This window comes from Martes martes, assembly GCF_963455335.1.
Source record: "Martes martes genome assembly, chromosome: 5".
Taxonomy (NCBI): domain Eukaryota; kingdom Metazoa; phylum Chordata; class Mammalia; order Carnivora; family Mustelidae; genus Martes; species Martes martes.
In genome coordinates, this window is record NC_137892.1 from 96,698,244 (window position 1) to 96,715,404 (window position 17,161).

General features: G+C 35.5%; 1 protein-coding gene across 1 annotated transcript in view; it reads left to right on the plus strand.

Annotated features, from left to right (window-relative positions):
• Positions 1 to 17,161, plus strand: part of RAPGEF6 (Rap guanine nucleotide exchange factor 6) — a 185,073-nt gene that overhangs the window by 54,126 nt on the left and 113,786 nt on the right. The window contains exon 6 of the mRNA XM_080805059.1: positions 13,808 to 13,951. Coding sequence (XP_080661185.1) covers positions 13,808 to 13,951 — 144 coding nt within the window. The remainder of the gene's footprint in view (positions 1 to 13,807; positions 13,952 to 17,161) is intronic.

Here is a 17,161-nt window from a genome sequence, read left to right on the forward strand (position 1 = left end):
AGGAACAGACTATATTATATTTTGAGACAGAATAGCCGCAATAAAACTGAAGAAAAGGAGAAGGGAGAGTGAAATAGGAAAAAGAATAAGCTTATTGATGGTTGTTTGTTGCATGGAGAATAGATGAGAGTGTTAACAATAAAAACTCCTCAACTAGGTAATTATAAGGTTTGGGATTTGATTACTGTATAATCTAATTGTTTACTTATTTCATGGATGTTGGCAGAAGACATTGGACTTACGGGTCAGAAACAAAGAACTTTTTTACTTGTGGTATAGCAAGCAGTGTTATCATTAGCATATTTCTGTAGATTGCCCTTGCTTCATAGGTCCCATGGAGGCAGTGCTGGGTGGCCCACAATGATGCCACACACATAGTAGGTTTGCATTGCAACTAAGAACCCCTGAGTTTGGGGAATATACTGCTTTTATAGTGAGCAAGCCTGCTCTTTTTTCAGCAGGAAACATTACCACATCCTTCAGGATTGCTTACTATAAGCACAACTCTTGAGAAATGGCCCAGTTAATGAGTGGGTAGGACTGTGCGTTCTTGGCAAATGCAACAAAATGTGTAGAAACATAGCAGGCCCTAGGAAGACTAATTTTCACCACAGATAGTAAAAGAAGGTGTAAGAAAGCAGGTGGACCATAACAAATATTGGTAAGGGCATAGACAATGAAAGCCCTCATATGTGGCTGGTAAAAAAATAAAGACGTGCAACTTCTCTGGAAAACAATTTGACTGTTCATGAAATAGTTAAAAATGGATTACCATATGATCCATCAGTTCCATTCTCACATTTGTACCCAAGAGAATTGAGAACACGTGTCCATATAAAATCTTGTGCACTAATGTTCATAACATTCATAATAGCTGGAAAGTGGAAACAAACCAGATGTCCTTTAACCTGATAAAGAGATAAATAAGATGTTTTATGTTCATATGATGCCGTATTATGCTACAATAAAAAGGGATCAAGTATTGGTACATGCTGTAATATAGATAGATGAATCTTGAAAAGATTGTTGTAAGAAACCTGACTCAAAAAACCACATATTATATGATCACATTTACATAAAATATCCAGAGTGGGGAAATTTGTAGAGACAGAAGGTAGATGCTGGTGGGCATAGGGTTTCTTTTTGGAATGATAAAGATATTCTAGAACTAGATAATGTTTGCACAACTTTGTGAATATATTAAAAACTAATGAATTGTATACTTAATTGATTAAAGTGTACTTAAAAGAGGATTTTATGGTATATGAATTATATCTCAGGAAAAAATGTGTGAGAAAAGAATACAGAGACAAATCTAACAAAAACAATTTTTTATTGAAGCAAAGAATATACATTTCATACAGACATGCAGTAAAGTACATAAAATGATAAAATGTTAAAAACCTGCAGTATTAGTGATAACAGTAATAATAACAATAAATGTGAATGGCTTCATCTACCCATTATAAGGAATAGATTTTTCAGTTTGGCTCACAAAAGAAGACCCAGCTATATACTGTTTATTTTTTAATGTATTTTTTAAGACTTTATTTATTCATTTATATTAGAGTGTGCATAAGGGTGGGGACGGGGTCAGAGGGAGACACAATCTCCAGCAGACTCCATGCTGAGCACAGAGCCTGAAGTGGGGCTCAACCTTGCAATCCTGAGATAATGATATGAACCAAAAGCAAGAGTTGGACCTTTAACCAATTGAACCATCCAGGCACCCCTTTTTGCTGCTTAGAAGAGACAATCCTGTGATTGGTGCCTCAGATGTTTCAGGAAGGCTAAAAATAAAACAGTAGTAGACAGTGGTATACTAGACCAATGAAAATGAAAGTGGGACAGGTATGGTCATCTTAATACCAAAAGTAGAATTCAAACCCAAAACTCATGAACTGTGACATAGAAGGACGATTTTTTTAGTGCTAAAACCTATAATTTACAGTGGAGTAGAACACATGAATATCTTCGCAACTTATCACACAGAAACCTTCTATTTAAAACAGACGCTCCAGGGGCGCCTGGGTGGCTCAGTGGGTTAAAGCCTCTGCTTTCAGCTCAGGTCATGATCCCCCGGTCCTGGGATCAAGCCCTGCATTGGGCTCTCTGCTCAGCAGGGAGCCTGCTTCCCTTCCTCTCTCTCTGCCTGCCTCTCTGCCTACTTGTGATCTCTGTCAAATAAATAAATAAAATCTTGGGGCACCTGGGTGGCTCCGTGGATTAAGCCTCTGCCTTTGGCTCAGGTCATGATCTCAGGGTCCTGGGATCAAGCCCCGCATCGGGCTCTCTGCTCGGTAGGGAGCCTGCTTCCTCCTCTCTCTCTGCCTGCTGTTTTGCCTACTTGTGATCTCTCTCTGTCAAATAAGTAAATAAAATATTTGAATAAATAAATAAAATCTTTAAAACAGACACTCCAGAGGATTCAATGAGACTTAGAAATCTACTACTAGAGAATTTAATTCTTTGTTCTTAGTATAGAATAGGTGAAGTCAAGGAAAAAATGGGATAGAAGACCTGGACAACAGAAACAGTAAGGTGAATCTTAGGGAGATAAGTCGAATTCTACAACATGATGATAAACTGTATCAGGTGTCTGTGCCGCATTAACAAAAAATGTTTCTATATTTTTAAAAAATTCATTAATTTTTGTAAGTCAGATACAGTAATACTTTCTGATTACATGCAGTGAAATTCTAAATTATAATAACAGAAAATTAATTGGTTCTTTCGCCTGAAAAATTTTAAGCCTACCAAACAACTTCTTGTCAAAGGATAAATACATACTGAAATCACAGAATTGTGCAAAATAACAACAGTGAAAATACGCTATATAGCAGAATCCATTGAATATATCAGGAAAGTGTTCAGAAACCAGAGGGAAAACAGGCAAAAGGAACAAACTCAGAGGCGATACAGATACCAGAGTTAACAAGTGCATATTTTGAAACATCTGATTAATATTTCAAGGATTTAGTGGAGAATTTTAAAGGATTGGAATCTATAAAATGAAATAATGATTTCCAAATTCTACAACTAGGAACATCCTCAAATTCGACTGAAGAGCAAGTTAGGGAACTGAGTGATAAGCCAGAAGAATTCAAACTGATGGAGAAAATATTTTAAAAATACATAATGGAGAGTATGACACAGATAATAGAAAAGATCTTAGGTAAGTGTAATAAGAATCCTGTAAGGAGAGGAAAGACAGAAGTATTAGAAGAGATAATGGTTGAGAATTTTCCAAAACATTAAAAAGAAATCAACTCACAAATTTGAGAACTCTGTAATCTCAAAGCAGGATAAATACAAAGAAACTTAAGCATTAGCACATTATAGTAAAACTATGAAAAATGAAAAACAAAGTTATGAAATCAGAGGGAAAAACACATTACTTTTAAACCACCACAACTTGTAAAACACCCACTGACAGCAAAAACTGAAGCTTTGTTTGTTAAGTAAACAGTTTTCACACAAAACTGAAGAAAATTTTCAGCAATAGACAAGCACTCAGTTTACCAAGTGGGAGTTTCTAAGGCAAAAGGGAATCGCAGATGGAAGCACAGATATGTGGAAAGAAATAAAGACATTGTAAAGCATTTAGGTATATGTATATTGACTATAGAAACCAGTACTAGTAATAAAAATGTCTTTTGTGGGGGCGCCTGGGTGGCTCAGTGGGTTAAACCTCTGCCTTCGGCTCAGGTCATGATCCCAGGGTCCTGGGATCAAGCCCCGCATCGGGCTCTCTGCTCAGCCGGAAGCCTGCTTCCTCCTCTCTCTCTGCCTGCCTCTCTGCCTACTTGTAAATAAACAAAATTTAAAAAAAATGTCTTTTGTGCTTTAAAATATATGTAGAGGTAAACACATGATAGGTAAGAAAAGGAGGGATGGAGTGAAAAATTTGTAAGATCTTTGCATTTTCTAGAAAGTGGTAAATATACTAATAGTGGATTCTAATAAGCATGTATGTCATCTGAGAATACAGCTTGTAATTAAGAAGGGAAATGGAGTAATAAAATGAAGGCACAGAAGAGAAGAAGCATACTAGGAGGAGGAAAGAATATAAGATGATATTTCCTTTCGAGTATATCAGAAATTACATTAAATATAAATATCCCAGTAAAGCAAATATCAGATTAAATTTTTTTTTAAAACACAGTTACATGCCACTGAAGAAACAGCAGTGTAAATATAAGGTTTGAGAAGAAACTTGACTTCTTGGTCTTTTGGCTAAGATCAAGTCTGGAAGAATTGAAAGAACAGAAGTTGTGTCTTCTAAGTGATAACCAAAGGAGAGCTGGTTTGTCTCCAATCTTAAAGGTGTAATTTAAGGCGAGAAGTATTATTTAATGTAATGTATTTAATGTAAAAATGGTATTTCATCATGATAAACATGTATCACATTTAAATAGTCCTGGAATTTTATGTGCCTTATTATATAACTAAAAGATAGTCATGAGTAACATGGGAACTTAACAAATCCACAGTGACAGCGAGAGAGATTTAAACATCCCTCTAAAAGTGAGAAAGCCAGCATAAGGAATCAGTAAGGATTTTGAGGATTTGAACCTGTGCCTAGTAGTTAGAGAACTCTATACCCATCAACAACAAATACGTGTACTTTGAAGCACACGTGGAATGTACTTCAGACGTGTGGGTGGCTCATTTGATTGTGCTCCAGACTCCTCGTTTTGGCTCAGATCGTGATCTCAGGGTCCTGGAATCACGCACCATGCCCCAGGCACTATGCTCAGTGTGGATTCTGCTTGACGTCCTTTCCCTCCGCTCAAACCTCTGTTTGAGCATGCATGCTCTCTAAAATAAATAAATTTAAAAATAATAAAAATAAATGTTATATCTGGAACATAAATCTTAAGAAAGAATTTAATTTTTGGTTTTGTTTTGGCTATAATGGAGTTAACTTAGAAACCAATTACAAAAACAACTAAAACAAAATATAACTTGAAACTCAGGAGTATACTTTAAATCACTTGCCAAAGAATCACTATGAAAATGAGAAAATATTTTGAGCAGAATGAAGAGGATATATCAAAATGTATGAAATTTGTCTTGAGCCTTAGGTGAGTAGTTTAAGCATCAATGTTTTAGGAGAAAGGCTGACATTTGGTGAAGGTAAGCATCCACATTAAGAAATTAGAGAGCAGCAAACTATTTTTTCTAATTTAATTTTTTTTTCTAAGATTTATTTGTCAGAGAAAGAGCACAAACAGGTGAAGCTGTAGGCAGAGGGAGAAGCAGGCTCCCCGCTGAGCAAGGAGCCCAATGTGGGACTCGATCTCAGGACCCTGGGATCATGACCTGAGCTGAAGTCAGCCTCTTAACTGACTGAGCCACCCAGGTGTCCCAGAGAACAGCAAACTATATCTACAGAAATTAGAAGCCAAGAAACAATGAAGATTAAAAAGTTGGTGGCATGTAAAGCATACTTAAAGAGGATGACGAAAGGTAAAAGTTGATAATCAGAATAGAGTAATAAATTTTATACTTCTTTGTCAAAGTAGTCAAGAACAAAACATGACATAGCTTAATATCAGGAGTAAGAAAAGCATAGACTACTATGGAGCTTATGAAAATTCTAAAAATAGTGAAGGATATTATTAAAAACTTAACCAAAATAAGCACGTGCATGTGTCACACACAGAGAAAATCTTCAGAATCCCTCTTCTAGAAGGAAAGTACATCTGTAATAGACCTTTTCATTTAGAAATTTCCACTCACATGGCTTCATTGGTGAGTTTTTTTCCAACATTTAAATAAGAATCAAAAAGTCTTAGCAGGAAAGAGAAAGATTAAATTCCTTTTTTATGCATCCAGTTTATTGTTATTGATGTATAAGTGACGTAACATTTGAGAGCCTGGTTTAATTGTGATGGCAAAACCTGACAAGTTACATTACAGAAAGACAATGTTACAGATTAATTTTTTTTTTTAATTTGTTTGAGAGAGAGCCAGCAAGAGTGGGAGTGGAGTGGGGGTGGTGTCATCGTGAGAGGGAGATGGAGACTTTCCACTAAGCAGGGAGCCCAACTTGTGGCTTGAGCCCAGGACCCTGGTATCCTGACCTGAGCCCAAGGCAGAGGCTTCACTGGCTGAGTCACCCAGGTGCTCCCAGGTTAGGATTTTTTTTAATTAAAAATCATAAAATGCTAGGAAATCAAATTCCAGTGAAGTGATATACCAAGAGGATAAAATATCGTGATTGTTGAATTTATTCCCAGAGTTGCAGGGTTGATTTAATTCAGGCAGTACATCGCTTTATTGCAGTTTGCTTTATTGTGCTTCATGGATACTGTTTTGTGGCAACCTTTGGTGAGGTGGTCTGTTGGTGCCATTTTTTTTTTTTTAGCACTATTTGCTCACCTGTATCATTTGTCACTGCTTGGTAATTTTTGCAGTATTTCAGATTTTCATTATTTTATTTGTTACAGTGATTTCTTTCTTCTTTTTTTTTTTAAAGAGAGAGAGAGTGAGAGCGAGCACAAGCAGGTAGAAGAGCAGAGGGAGAGGGAGAAGCAGACTCCCTGCTAAGCAGAGAGCCCAACGTGGGGCTCCATCCCAGGACCCTGGGATCATGACCTGAGCCAAAGGCAGACGCTTAACCGACTGAGTCACCCAGGCGTCCCTGTTACAGTGATTTCTGATCAGTGATTACAACTCGATAAAAGCTCAGATGATGGTTTTAGCAGTAAAGTTTTTTTTTTTTTTTTAAGATTTGATTTATTTATTTCACAGTCAGACAGAGATCACAAGTAGGCAGAGGCAGGCAGAGAGAGAGGGGGAAGCAGGCTCCCTGCTGAGCAGAGAGCCCCATGCGGGGCTTGATCCCAAGACCCTGAGATCATGACCTGAGCCGAAGGCAGAGGCTTAACCCACTGAGCCACCCAGGCGCCCCAGCAGTAAAGTATTTTTTTAATGAAGGCATGTATGTACTTCGCTTTTTATACATACTGCTATTGTACAAGTGATAAGCAACAGTGTTTTGTAAACATAAGCTATGCATTGGGAAACCAAGAATTCTATTTGATTCACTTTAGTGCAATATTTGCCTTATTAGAATGGCCTGGAACCAAACCTGTAGTATCTCTGAGGTATGCCTATATTGAAAATCACTATGATTCACTATAGTAATATAATTAGAGTCACGTGATTGTCTGTATAGACACAGAAAAAGCAATTTGATAGTACTCAAAACCCACTCATGATTGTTGAAGCTTTTAGCAAACTAGGAAAAGAAGGAAACTTTCATAATCTTATTAAAGGCATCTTCATTAGCCCTACACTAAACATTAAAAACATTATCCAGGCCTTTGGAAATGTGTAAGGGAAGCTCAGCATTACCAAAGCCACAGGCTAAGAGTTCCTATAAAGTGCATTTAGGAAAGGGAACAAGGATAGATCCAAAAGATAACATAGAGGTGCCTGGGTGACTCAGTCCGTTGAGCTTCCTAGGCTTAGGTAGAGATCTCAGGGTGGCAGGATCAAGCCCAGCTTCAGCCTATAGGCTGAGTCTGCTTGAGATTCTTTTTCTCCCTCTCTTTCTGCCCCTCCCCCTGCTCTCTAAATAAACAAACAAGCAAAAGCTTTAGAAACATGTATAAAACAGATGAATGATTTGCATGTAGGAAATAAAAAAATATGCATAATCTTTTAGAATTAAGCCATTTTAGCAAGGTCTCTGGATATTTATGTACAGAATATCGGTTGTATTTCTAGTTAGGACAAACAAGTAATTTAAAAATTAAATTCAGTGAACATACTACTTGTAAACATCAAAAAGTCCATATATGTTAGAATAAATCTAACAAAAGTTGTAGGAAATATCAACACAGAAAACCATAAATAAATTTTGAGATCTTTAGCTCTAAGTTGAGAAAGGGATGCCTGGGTGGCTCAGTGAGTTAAGCATCTGCCTTCAGCTCAGGTCATGATCTCGGGGTCCTGGGGTCAAGCCCTTCGTGGGCTCCCTGCTCAGTGGGGAGTCTGCTTCTCCCTCTGCCTGCTGCTCCCCTTGTTTGCCTGCACTCTGTCTCTGTCTCTCTCTGACAAATAAAATCTTTAAAAAAATAAAACCACTACTAGCTCTTTGTTCCCTTAAGACTTATTCCATTAGAAATGCAAATTGCTAATACTATGTATACTGTATAGGGAGAGGAAAAAGCATTTGATAGTACTCTAGACCCATTCATGTTTTTTTAAACTTTTAGAAACAGAAAAGAAGGAAACTTTCATAACCTTATTAAAGGCATCTGCATTAATGGTACAACAAACACTGAAAACTTCTCTTGGCTTTTGGGAATGTGTAAGGAAAGCTCAGCATTACCTAAATACCATCTTCTAGAAATAATATATCTTGGTGGAATTATACCAACTACCACTAGTAGTCTTATTTTTAGTACTAATGGCAACATTGAAGTTTTTGTTAACTTTTTTTATGTGTATATGATTAGACATAAATGTATTACATGTATGTGATGGTGTGTAATTATAATTATTATAATATGTACATAAATCATTAGGAAGCAAAACCATGTAATACCAGAATGTTGGTGGTAATGTTATTGTTAAAGCTGTTATGTACGTAGACATACCATGTATGTGTATTTTCACTTGTACTTTACAAATGTCTTACTGTTTTATGCAGTCATTATGTGCTCATATTTTATCATGTATTTACTGTTTGTTTACTTTTAATTTCTTCCATCTGAGACCTTTTTCGTAGAAGCCTTTGTGTTATATCTGAGGTACACCATTTAAAATATTCTTTAATATTTATTGATAAATGGCTCAGCTGGGTGTATTTTTTTTTCTTTTTTATTATGACTGAAACTATATTTTGTATCATTCTTTAGGATTGTTTTGCCATGAACGCAATTTGGGGGGGAGGATCCTTTTTTTTTTTTTTAGCACATATATATTTTATAGTCAATATAGTCCACTGTTTCCTGGGATTTATTACTTTTTGAGAGGTCTGTTATTAATCTAATCGCCTTTCCTTTATAACCAATCTACATTTTCCTTGTGGCTGCATTAGAAGTCTTCTCTTTATCTTCACTATGTGAATTTATAGTTGTATTTTTGGACTGCTTCAAGTTTTTGTTTTAATCAAAAAGTTTCATTTTCCCTTTGGATATTACCTCAATCGTCTGTCATCTTGTTCTTGAACTTTATATGTTAAATCTTTTCAGCCTATCTATATCTTTTATGCTTGCTTGTTTTTCATCTCCTCTTGACTTTGTGCTGAGTACTGTATAATTTTTTTAGCTTTATTTTCTCTATTTATTAATTCTCTTTTTGGTTATATCTCCATATGGCATTTAATTCCTTTTCTTTTTTCTTTTTTTTTCTTTTTCTTTTTCTTTTTTATTCTTGCTCCTTTTTTTTCTTTCTCCTCTCTGTTGGTTTGGGTACTTTCTTTTGACCTATGTTTTAAGTTCATTGATTCTTAATTCAGTTGCATCAAGTCTATTAATGAGTTTATCAAAGGTATTTTTTGTCTTTAGTACTATGATTTTTGTTCTATGATTCTCATTTTACTCCCTCATATTTTACTTATGTCTGGTGAAATTTTTCCTCTGTTTATGTTGTCCACCTTTTCTACCTTTCTGCTGCCTTTTCTGTATGTAGTTTTAAATTCTCTGATAGTTGCAGCATCTGGATCACATCTGATATTGGTGGATTGCTCTGTTGGTTGCTTTTTGTTTTTTGGCAGTGGATTGGGTTTTTTGTTTGTTTTTGCTGTTTGTTTTTTTACCCTATTTTTATGTGAGTCATTTTTTTGGATTTAATGATACCTACTGTGTGTAGGGCAGTAGAGAATGAGGATAGTGTTTAGGCCTGGAGCTAAACACACCTCTTCTGCTAGAGTTGAGCTAGGTTTGCATTGTTTTGTTACTATGGTTACCGTTAGTGCTCCAGTTCTTTCAAATTTCTCGTTTTCCTTTGTCCTCAGGGTTGGGATTGGTTTGTTGAGAGGTTTTTCTGAGTCTTCTTGTTCCATCCCATTGTAGGCCTTCCTTGTGCGCTTGTGTTTCATACAGGATATCTCTATACTTTCTTGGCTTTCTTCTAAATGTAGACTGCATTTGCTTATTACAGATTGTTTGCTAACCTGATATTGGGGAGGAAGGGCACTTGGGTTTGTTGTGGGTTTTGGGGGACTGGTCAGTCCTTACCTATTTAGTGCTATTTATAATCTCTGGCTTGTTTTCAAGTTTCTTTTTGTTTGAAAGTTTTTTTTATTATAACTATATTTTCTAATACTTAAAATACATTGGAATATTTGCAAGTATGAGTCTATTGTCCTTTTCCTGGCCATTATTCCTCATTATGTCTATCATTTATTCACGTTTCATTTTTGTTGTAGTTGGGGGTCTTTTTCCTTGTTTTTTTTTTTTTTTTTTTTGGAGGGGGAAGATAGGTTTATATGGGAAGCCATATATCTTGAACAGTAGGTGTGGGAATTCTTTGAGGTTTGAGTTAAAGTCTTGCAAAGAGGTTTCAGATTTGTTTTTGTCAGTTACATATGTACATTATCAATCCTGAGTATCTTTAAATTTACTTACGTGCTTAAGGTATTACAAATTCAAGCTAATGACCTGCATGAGGGATAGCTTATGTTTCAAGTTCTTAGGGAAAATGTTTTTGGCCTGTTTGGTTGGTTGCTTTTTACCGCTTCTCCTCCCAGTGTCAAGCAAGTTTTCTTCCTGTCTTCTTCTGCAGGATAGTTTTATACCTCTGTATCCTCACAGTGTGGATTCAGCTAGTTAAGTTGAGCTTACGAGCAAGTCTCCTTGGATTGCCATGTTTGATGGATTCTCTATTGTCTTTCTCACTCCCTACAACCATCAAAATGGAGGGGCTAATAATCTCTAGGGTTGGGAAATTTTCTGTCTTCTGGTAGATCAGGAGCTTCATTGGTAGCCTATCTCTTGGTATTTTTATTTTCACTTCAGTCTTGAATTAATTTCACTTCAGTCTTTGAATTTGTTACTTTAGTGACATGAGGTACGCATGTGTAGTTCTGTTTTGTTTTTAATTTCACATTTCAGTTGTACTTCGCAGGTTTGTTAAGGGTACTTAATCCTTCATACATTGTTTAGTCTTTATTTTCATTTGGTACTGTCCTTAAAATTTTGAGACTTAGAAACTCCTTTCCTCGACTTAATTTACTATTATATTTTGGAAATCCTTTATTATCTCTGCTTTTGAGCAATAAGTTGTAGATATTAGAAAATTTAAGGATTATATGATAATTGCAATTTTATCTCATGTGGATAATATAATTCATCCATTGGGATAGGGCAGTATGAAGGAAATGAATTTTAGTAATCACACTTGGATTTTGAGTCCTTACCCACTTGTATGTATTACTTAAGTTTTATATTATTCTGTAGGATCTATTGAAACAGAGTAGCTATGTGATAGGAGCATTGTGAGCCTTAAGTGATAACTTACACTTTCTGGTACATGCTCTGGTGTAGTGATGGAGTGAATACTGTGATTCTCTCACCATTTTTTAGAAAGCAGATTAAATCTCAAGGAGGTAGCATATATTGCTACCTATTCAGAATTTTATATTTGTTGAGGTGGAAATCGTACCCATGTCTCTTCTGGATTTTACCTTTCAGAAGAGTAGTAGTAACTTACTCTGCATACCCTTATATTTCTGGAGTCCCTTACATGTATTTCCAAGGACCTATCATGTATGGGGAGAAAGAGAGAATCTAATATATTGTCTGCGTATTTTTGCAAACTTTTTGAATGTTAATTGAACAAAGATTAATATATAATGCAGTTCCTGTCTTAAGGAACTTGTTAGCTTGTTAATGATACGGGCTTATATACTAATTACAGTTGATGAGAAGGGATAGTAACTTCCTGGGGCAGAGGAGGGAGGGGTCATGAAGTATGGGAAGGGTGCTACCATGTTGGCAAAGGAGGATTGGGCTTTGTGGCAGTAGCAACAGCAGCATATACAAAGGCCTGAAGGCAGTGGAGAGCATGGCCTATTTATAAGAAGTCTAGGTTGTGTACACAAAGTAGTTGTGGTCTGAGGACAGGAATGTCTTTTGCAGTTATAGAAGAGATGCTAATTGAGACATGTCTTAAATGAACAGTGGTTCAGCAAGTGAAGATAGATGTGTAGGATAATACAAAGTTACTTAGTAAAATGTAAGTTACTTTATTATAGGGACCCATGAATAGTCCTATTCACTTGGCCACTACTTATTCTTGAACTCTTGTACCACTCATACCTGAAACAGACAGACATCAACTCTTTCTGAGAAATCGTCGGGAAATTTTGTGCATCTCATTAGAGCTTTTACGTGACAGGTTTTTGTGTGTGTGTTGAGGTGGGGGGAGGATAAGGAATAGTTTTTCCAGGCTTACCTTTATAACATACAGTAATAAATTTGGAGGATGGGTCATATGTGGCTTTGAACATCACAAATAATTGTTTAAAATTCACTCAGTAACTGTTAGTGGTCTGTTGTAGCATTTTGAACAGGAAATGTGATAAAGTGATGATTTTTACGTAGGTGATTTATTTGATGCTATCGGATGGAGTTGGAGAGGAATGTGTCTGAAGCAATAGCATCACCTCTTTGTATAGTTCAGGACTGAAGTGATTAAGATTTGAGTAAGGAATGATGGAAATGGGAATGAAAGAAAGGGCAATGTGAGAGGACTTTATAAAAAAAGGATTGACAAGTTCTGAGAAGTGGTTGAAAATTTGAAAAACAAGCAGCAGAATTAGGAATGGGATATTCATGAAATTTCATACTTGGGTAACTGGGAATTTTTGATATTAGCCAAGGATAGGACATTTGAAGGAAAACTTGTGGGGGAAAAATAATGTTTATGTGATGTGATGTTAATTATATGTTATACTGTAGAACATCAATATGCCTTTTTATAAATAATTTTTAAAAGTATGGCTTCGTCTGTGATTGGACAGGCAACGTAATCTTGTATCAGTACCATAAATGTTGGAGACAGACCTACAGTCCAACTCAACTTTAATAGTAAGGATCACTATGTGAGAGAGGAAAGTAATTTCTTAGGATTTTGCTTTGCTCATCTGCAAGCTACATATTGCTTAGAGGACTGCTGTGTGAACTAAATAGTATAATGTTTATGCATGCTGGCCCATTTTAGCCCTCAGTTAATGTTAGTTTTCACTTCTTTATTAAAAGATGTCAGCTTTGGGGCACCTGGCTGGCTTAGTCAGTGGAGCAAACTAGTTGTGAGTTTGAACCCCACATTGGATGTAGAAATTACTCAAAAACAGAATCTTCAGGGAAAAAAAAAAAAAGTTGTCCTTGTCATACATGATGATGGACACCAAAGAATAATGCATAAAACGTTTTTGTTTTGCTGTTGAGCATTTCACTGAAATCATAGCAATGATTATTGGCAAAATAAAATACGTGTATAATCATGCAACTTCTAATTGGACTAACTCAGAAGTGGTAATTAATTATTGAATGTGTAGGTGTAGTTAACAGCCTTTGCTTCTGGTAAGTGCCTTTTTTAGAACACATATGTTTATGTGAGCAAGACAGACTATTTCCTGGAAGGAAACTGTGGTCTTGAGATCTTCATAATAATGTCACCTTTAATCTTGAACTCATGAGTGTTGTCCTACACAGATTATTTTCTTGAAGCTGTTCCGTGCAAGAAGTAAATGAATCCTCCTTTGAGCCTGTTAAGACTCCACAGACTGTCAGTAATATGGAAAAATTGGATATTTAATCAGGAATATGAACATGTGTTTCAGGTGGAGAATTCCAAAGATAATGAAGATAGTATTCTACAAAGAGAAATTCCTGCCAGACAATCTCGACGAAGGTTTCGGAAAATTAATTATAAAGGAGAGCGTCAAACTATTACTGATGATGTGGACATTAACAGCTATCTTTCTGTGAGTATATTTAGGGAACAGTTCATGGCTCTCCATTAATTTTTATATATGGTATCTTTAATTTACATATATTTTTGGTAATATCAACACTTAGGGTTCAACATAAAATTTTAGAGCAGGTAAATATATATAATTTTTAAAAAATATTTATGCTCAGTTGATTTTGGTAGAAATGCTCTTACCAGGGGTGCCTGGGTGGCTCAGTGGATTAAGCCTCTGTCTTCAGCTTGGGTCATGATCTCAGAGTCATGGGATCAAGCCCTACATCAGGCTCTCTGCTCAGCAGGGAGCCTGCTTCTTCCTCTCTCTATTTCTCTGCCTCCCTCTCTGCCTGCTTGTGATCTCTGTCTGTCAAATAAATAAATAAAATCTTAAAAAAAAAAAAAGAAAGAAATGCTCTTGCCAGTGGAAGTTTTGTTTTTGCTTTGGTTTTTGTTTAAATCATGTAAAAAAAATTCTTACTGTATCTTTTTAGATCTTCTTTGTGGATTTTCTTGCCTTTTTGTTATCTAGTGGAATATGAAAGAGTTTTCTGAGAACTCAGATAATAGACTCATTGGGAACTTTTTTCCTGATATTCTGTAAGGTGTACAAAAGAAAAATATATCAATTTTTCTCTTGTCATATGGGAGAAATACAGATACTGTGTGTTAGTGCAGAAATGTGGGCAAGTGTTAGTGATATGTTTTTACATACAAATATTGAAGAAGCAGCAGCAGCAGCAGATGAAATAATTAGCTTTTATAACACTAGAAGAAACAGAAACTGTTTCTCCAGAAATCTTCAGTTTTGTAATTGAAGAGAACTTCATTTTAAACTAAAAAATATTTGAATTAAGAAGAAAGGATAGGGGCACCTGGGTGGCACAATCATTTAAGCGTCTGCCTTCATCTCAGGTCATGATCTCAGGGTCCTGGGGTTGAGCCCCATGTCAGGCTCCCTGCTTGGAGGGGGGGTCTGCTTCTCCCTCTCCCACTGTTCCTCTTCCTTGCTTGCGCTCTCTCTCTCAAATAAATAAATAAATTCTTAAAAAAAAATAAAAAGTAAGGATAATCTAAGAAAGAATAAATCCAGGGGTATTTTATCAGTTTCAAAGAAGTCATGGTCCCTCCCCAAATATAAAAATAGTTTAGAGATTGATTGCAACAAAATTCTCAAGGTTATGTTTAATTCATTTGGTTGTCAAAACAGAACTTCCTCCTTCCATGTTAGGAGGAAGGATTATTTAAGGAATTGTGCATAGTGGAGTAAATGTTAAATTTAAGGCAGCTCTAAGGATTTAGTGACATTTGCCTTATGTTTTTGGTTCCGTACATTCTAACAACAAAAAAGAGTAACATGAAATAGTCCCCTAGGTTTTTTTGCCACATCCAGAGGCACATAAAGTTCATTTCCTGCTCTTACTATGTAATAATTTCTTTTTATGTAATAAATTTCCCTATAATGAATAAATTTCAACTAACATGTTTGCATTATTATACAAGTACTATGTGTCTGTTTTGGAAAAATTATACATTGACTTGTCATACTACCCAGTTATGTAATCATTCATGACATTTTGTGTATTCTTGGGTAAAGGGGCTTTTTTTCCACATAGAGTTACAAATGTAAGCTTTTTGGCTTTCTAAAACTTAAGTATATGAAAACTCTTTAAAACTTATGTGCATAATGTGAACATCTTTCAGTGCTTTAGAAAATTTTTTTTTACATTATTCTCAAGAGTACCATGGCATTCCATTATAATAACCATAATTTATTTATCTACCTCCCAATATTTGGTCATTTAGATTTTTTTAGTTTTTATTTTTTTAAAATAAGGTTCTAATTATCTTTCGTGCTTACGTATATCTGTATGTTGGTTTCTTTAGAAAAATTTTGAGAAGTAGAATTACTATCTTTAATTGTATTATTTGGTTTTCCTTATATGAGCTACACTGCATAGTTTGTATGTGTGTTTTGATCACTTACTCCAGTCTCAGCTCTAGTGTGTTCTTAGATTTTTTTGGCATCATGTCTTGAAGCCCAGGCAAATTCTGTATTTTCTCTAGGTAGCTGTGGCTTATGCTCCTGAGTCATGTACTTGTAACTCCCATGTGTGCTAAATGTTGTTCTCCTGGGGATAAGTTGGTTTCCTGTGTAGACCAGAAATAGCAACAGGCACACTGCTTGAGATGCTGTCCATTTGATGACTCTGAGTGAAGTGTGGCGTTGCATATAAAGGGTTATATAGCTAGTTTTAAGTACTTGACCTATTAAGTACTGTCGGAAGTTTGGCAGAGGGGAGAACTAAGTTTATTCAGGGTAGTTATTAACTATAAGACTGGGTTGGAAAAGGATTTTTGGTCGTGTTAGGTAAATTTGCTATTTCTTGAAATAATATTTTCTGTTTGCTTTTTTTTTTTCTAAAATAGATATATTTCAGGCAACTTGGAAAAGGTTTTAAGGGGTTTTCATTTATTATTCATTAATGTCACCCATATGTAAAACCTGTGTCTGTCCAAATACCTATATACCGATAGTTGGTCTGGATAAAGGAGGTTGTGCCGCAAAAATTTAATTAGTATTTGTGAAAACATCCAGAAGAAAATTGGCTTTATGACTACCCTAGGGTCTTTCAGTTCTTTTTTTTTTTGTCAGCAATTCAGAGAGAAAGATCAAAAGGAATCATTTTTTCTTGTAGACAGTAGTGCAGATTTGACAGTTTCTTTTTTCATTTGCTCACCATCATCAACTTTTCCTTGCTAAAATGCTGAAGGTCAGAAATTCTTAAAGATGTACAGAATTTTTTGTTACTGTTATCTTTGTCGTAAGTATTATTAGTATACAACCTGTACATAGAAGTTTATGTGTACTAAAAGCTTCACATGTTTTATTCTCTAATTGAATGCTTAGAATGATTGAAAAAGATTGTTTATTTTTATGAATTATTGTTGCGGTTTTGTCATACACTGCTTTATACAAAGATGAGAACCATGCTTTTAATGTGAAAGTGAAAGGGTTTTTTTCGTAATGTTAAAAAGAGCACTTCTCTAACCGTAACATTTTTGAAACTCCTTAGGGTATTGCTCTCAGAGTTTTTAACAGATTTACATATTTTTGAATATTCTCAGTGAGAATATTTTAGATATTTGAGGAAGGTATATTTCATATTTAGAAATAGCAGAAAGGTGATTGGATTAATATTCAGTGAGAGTAAGAAGGGTAATTATG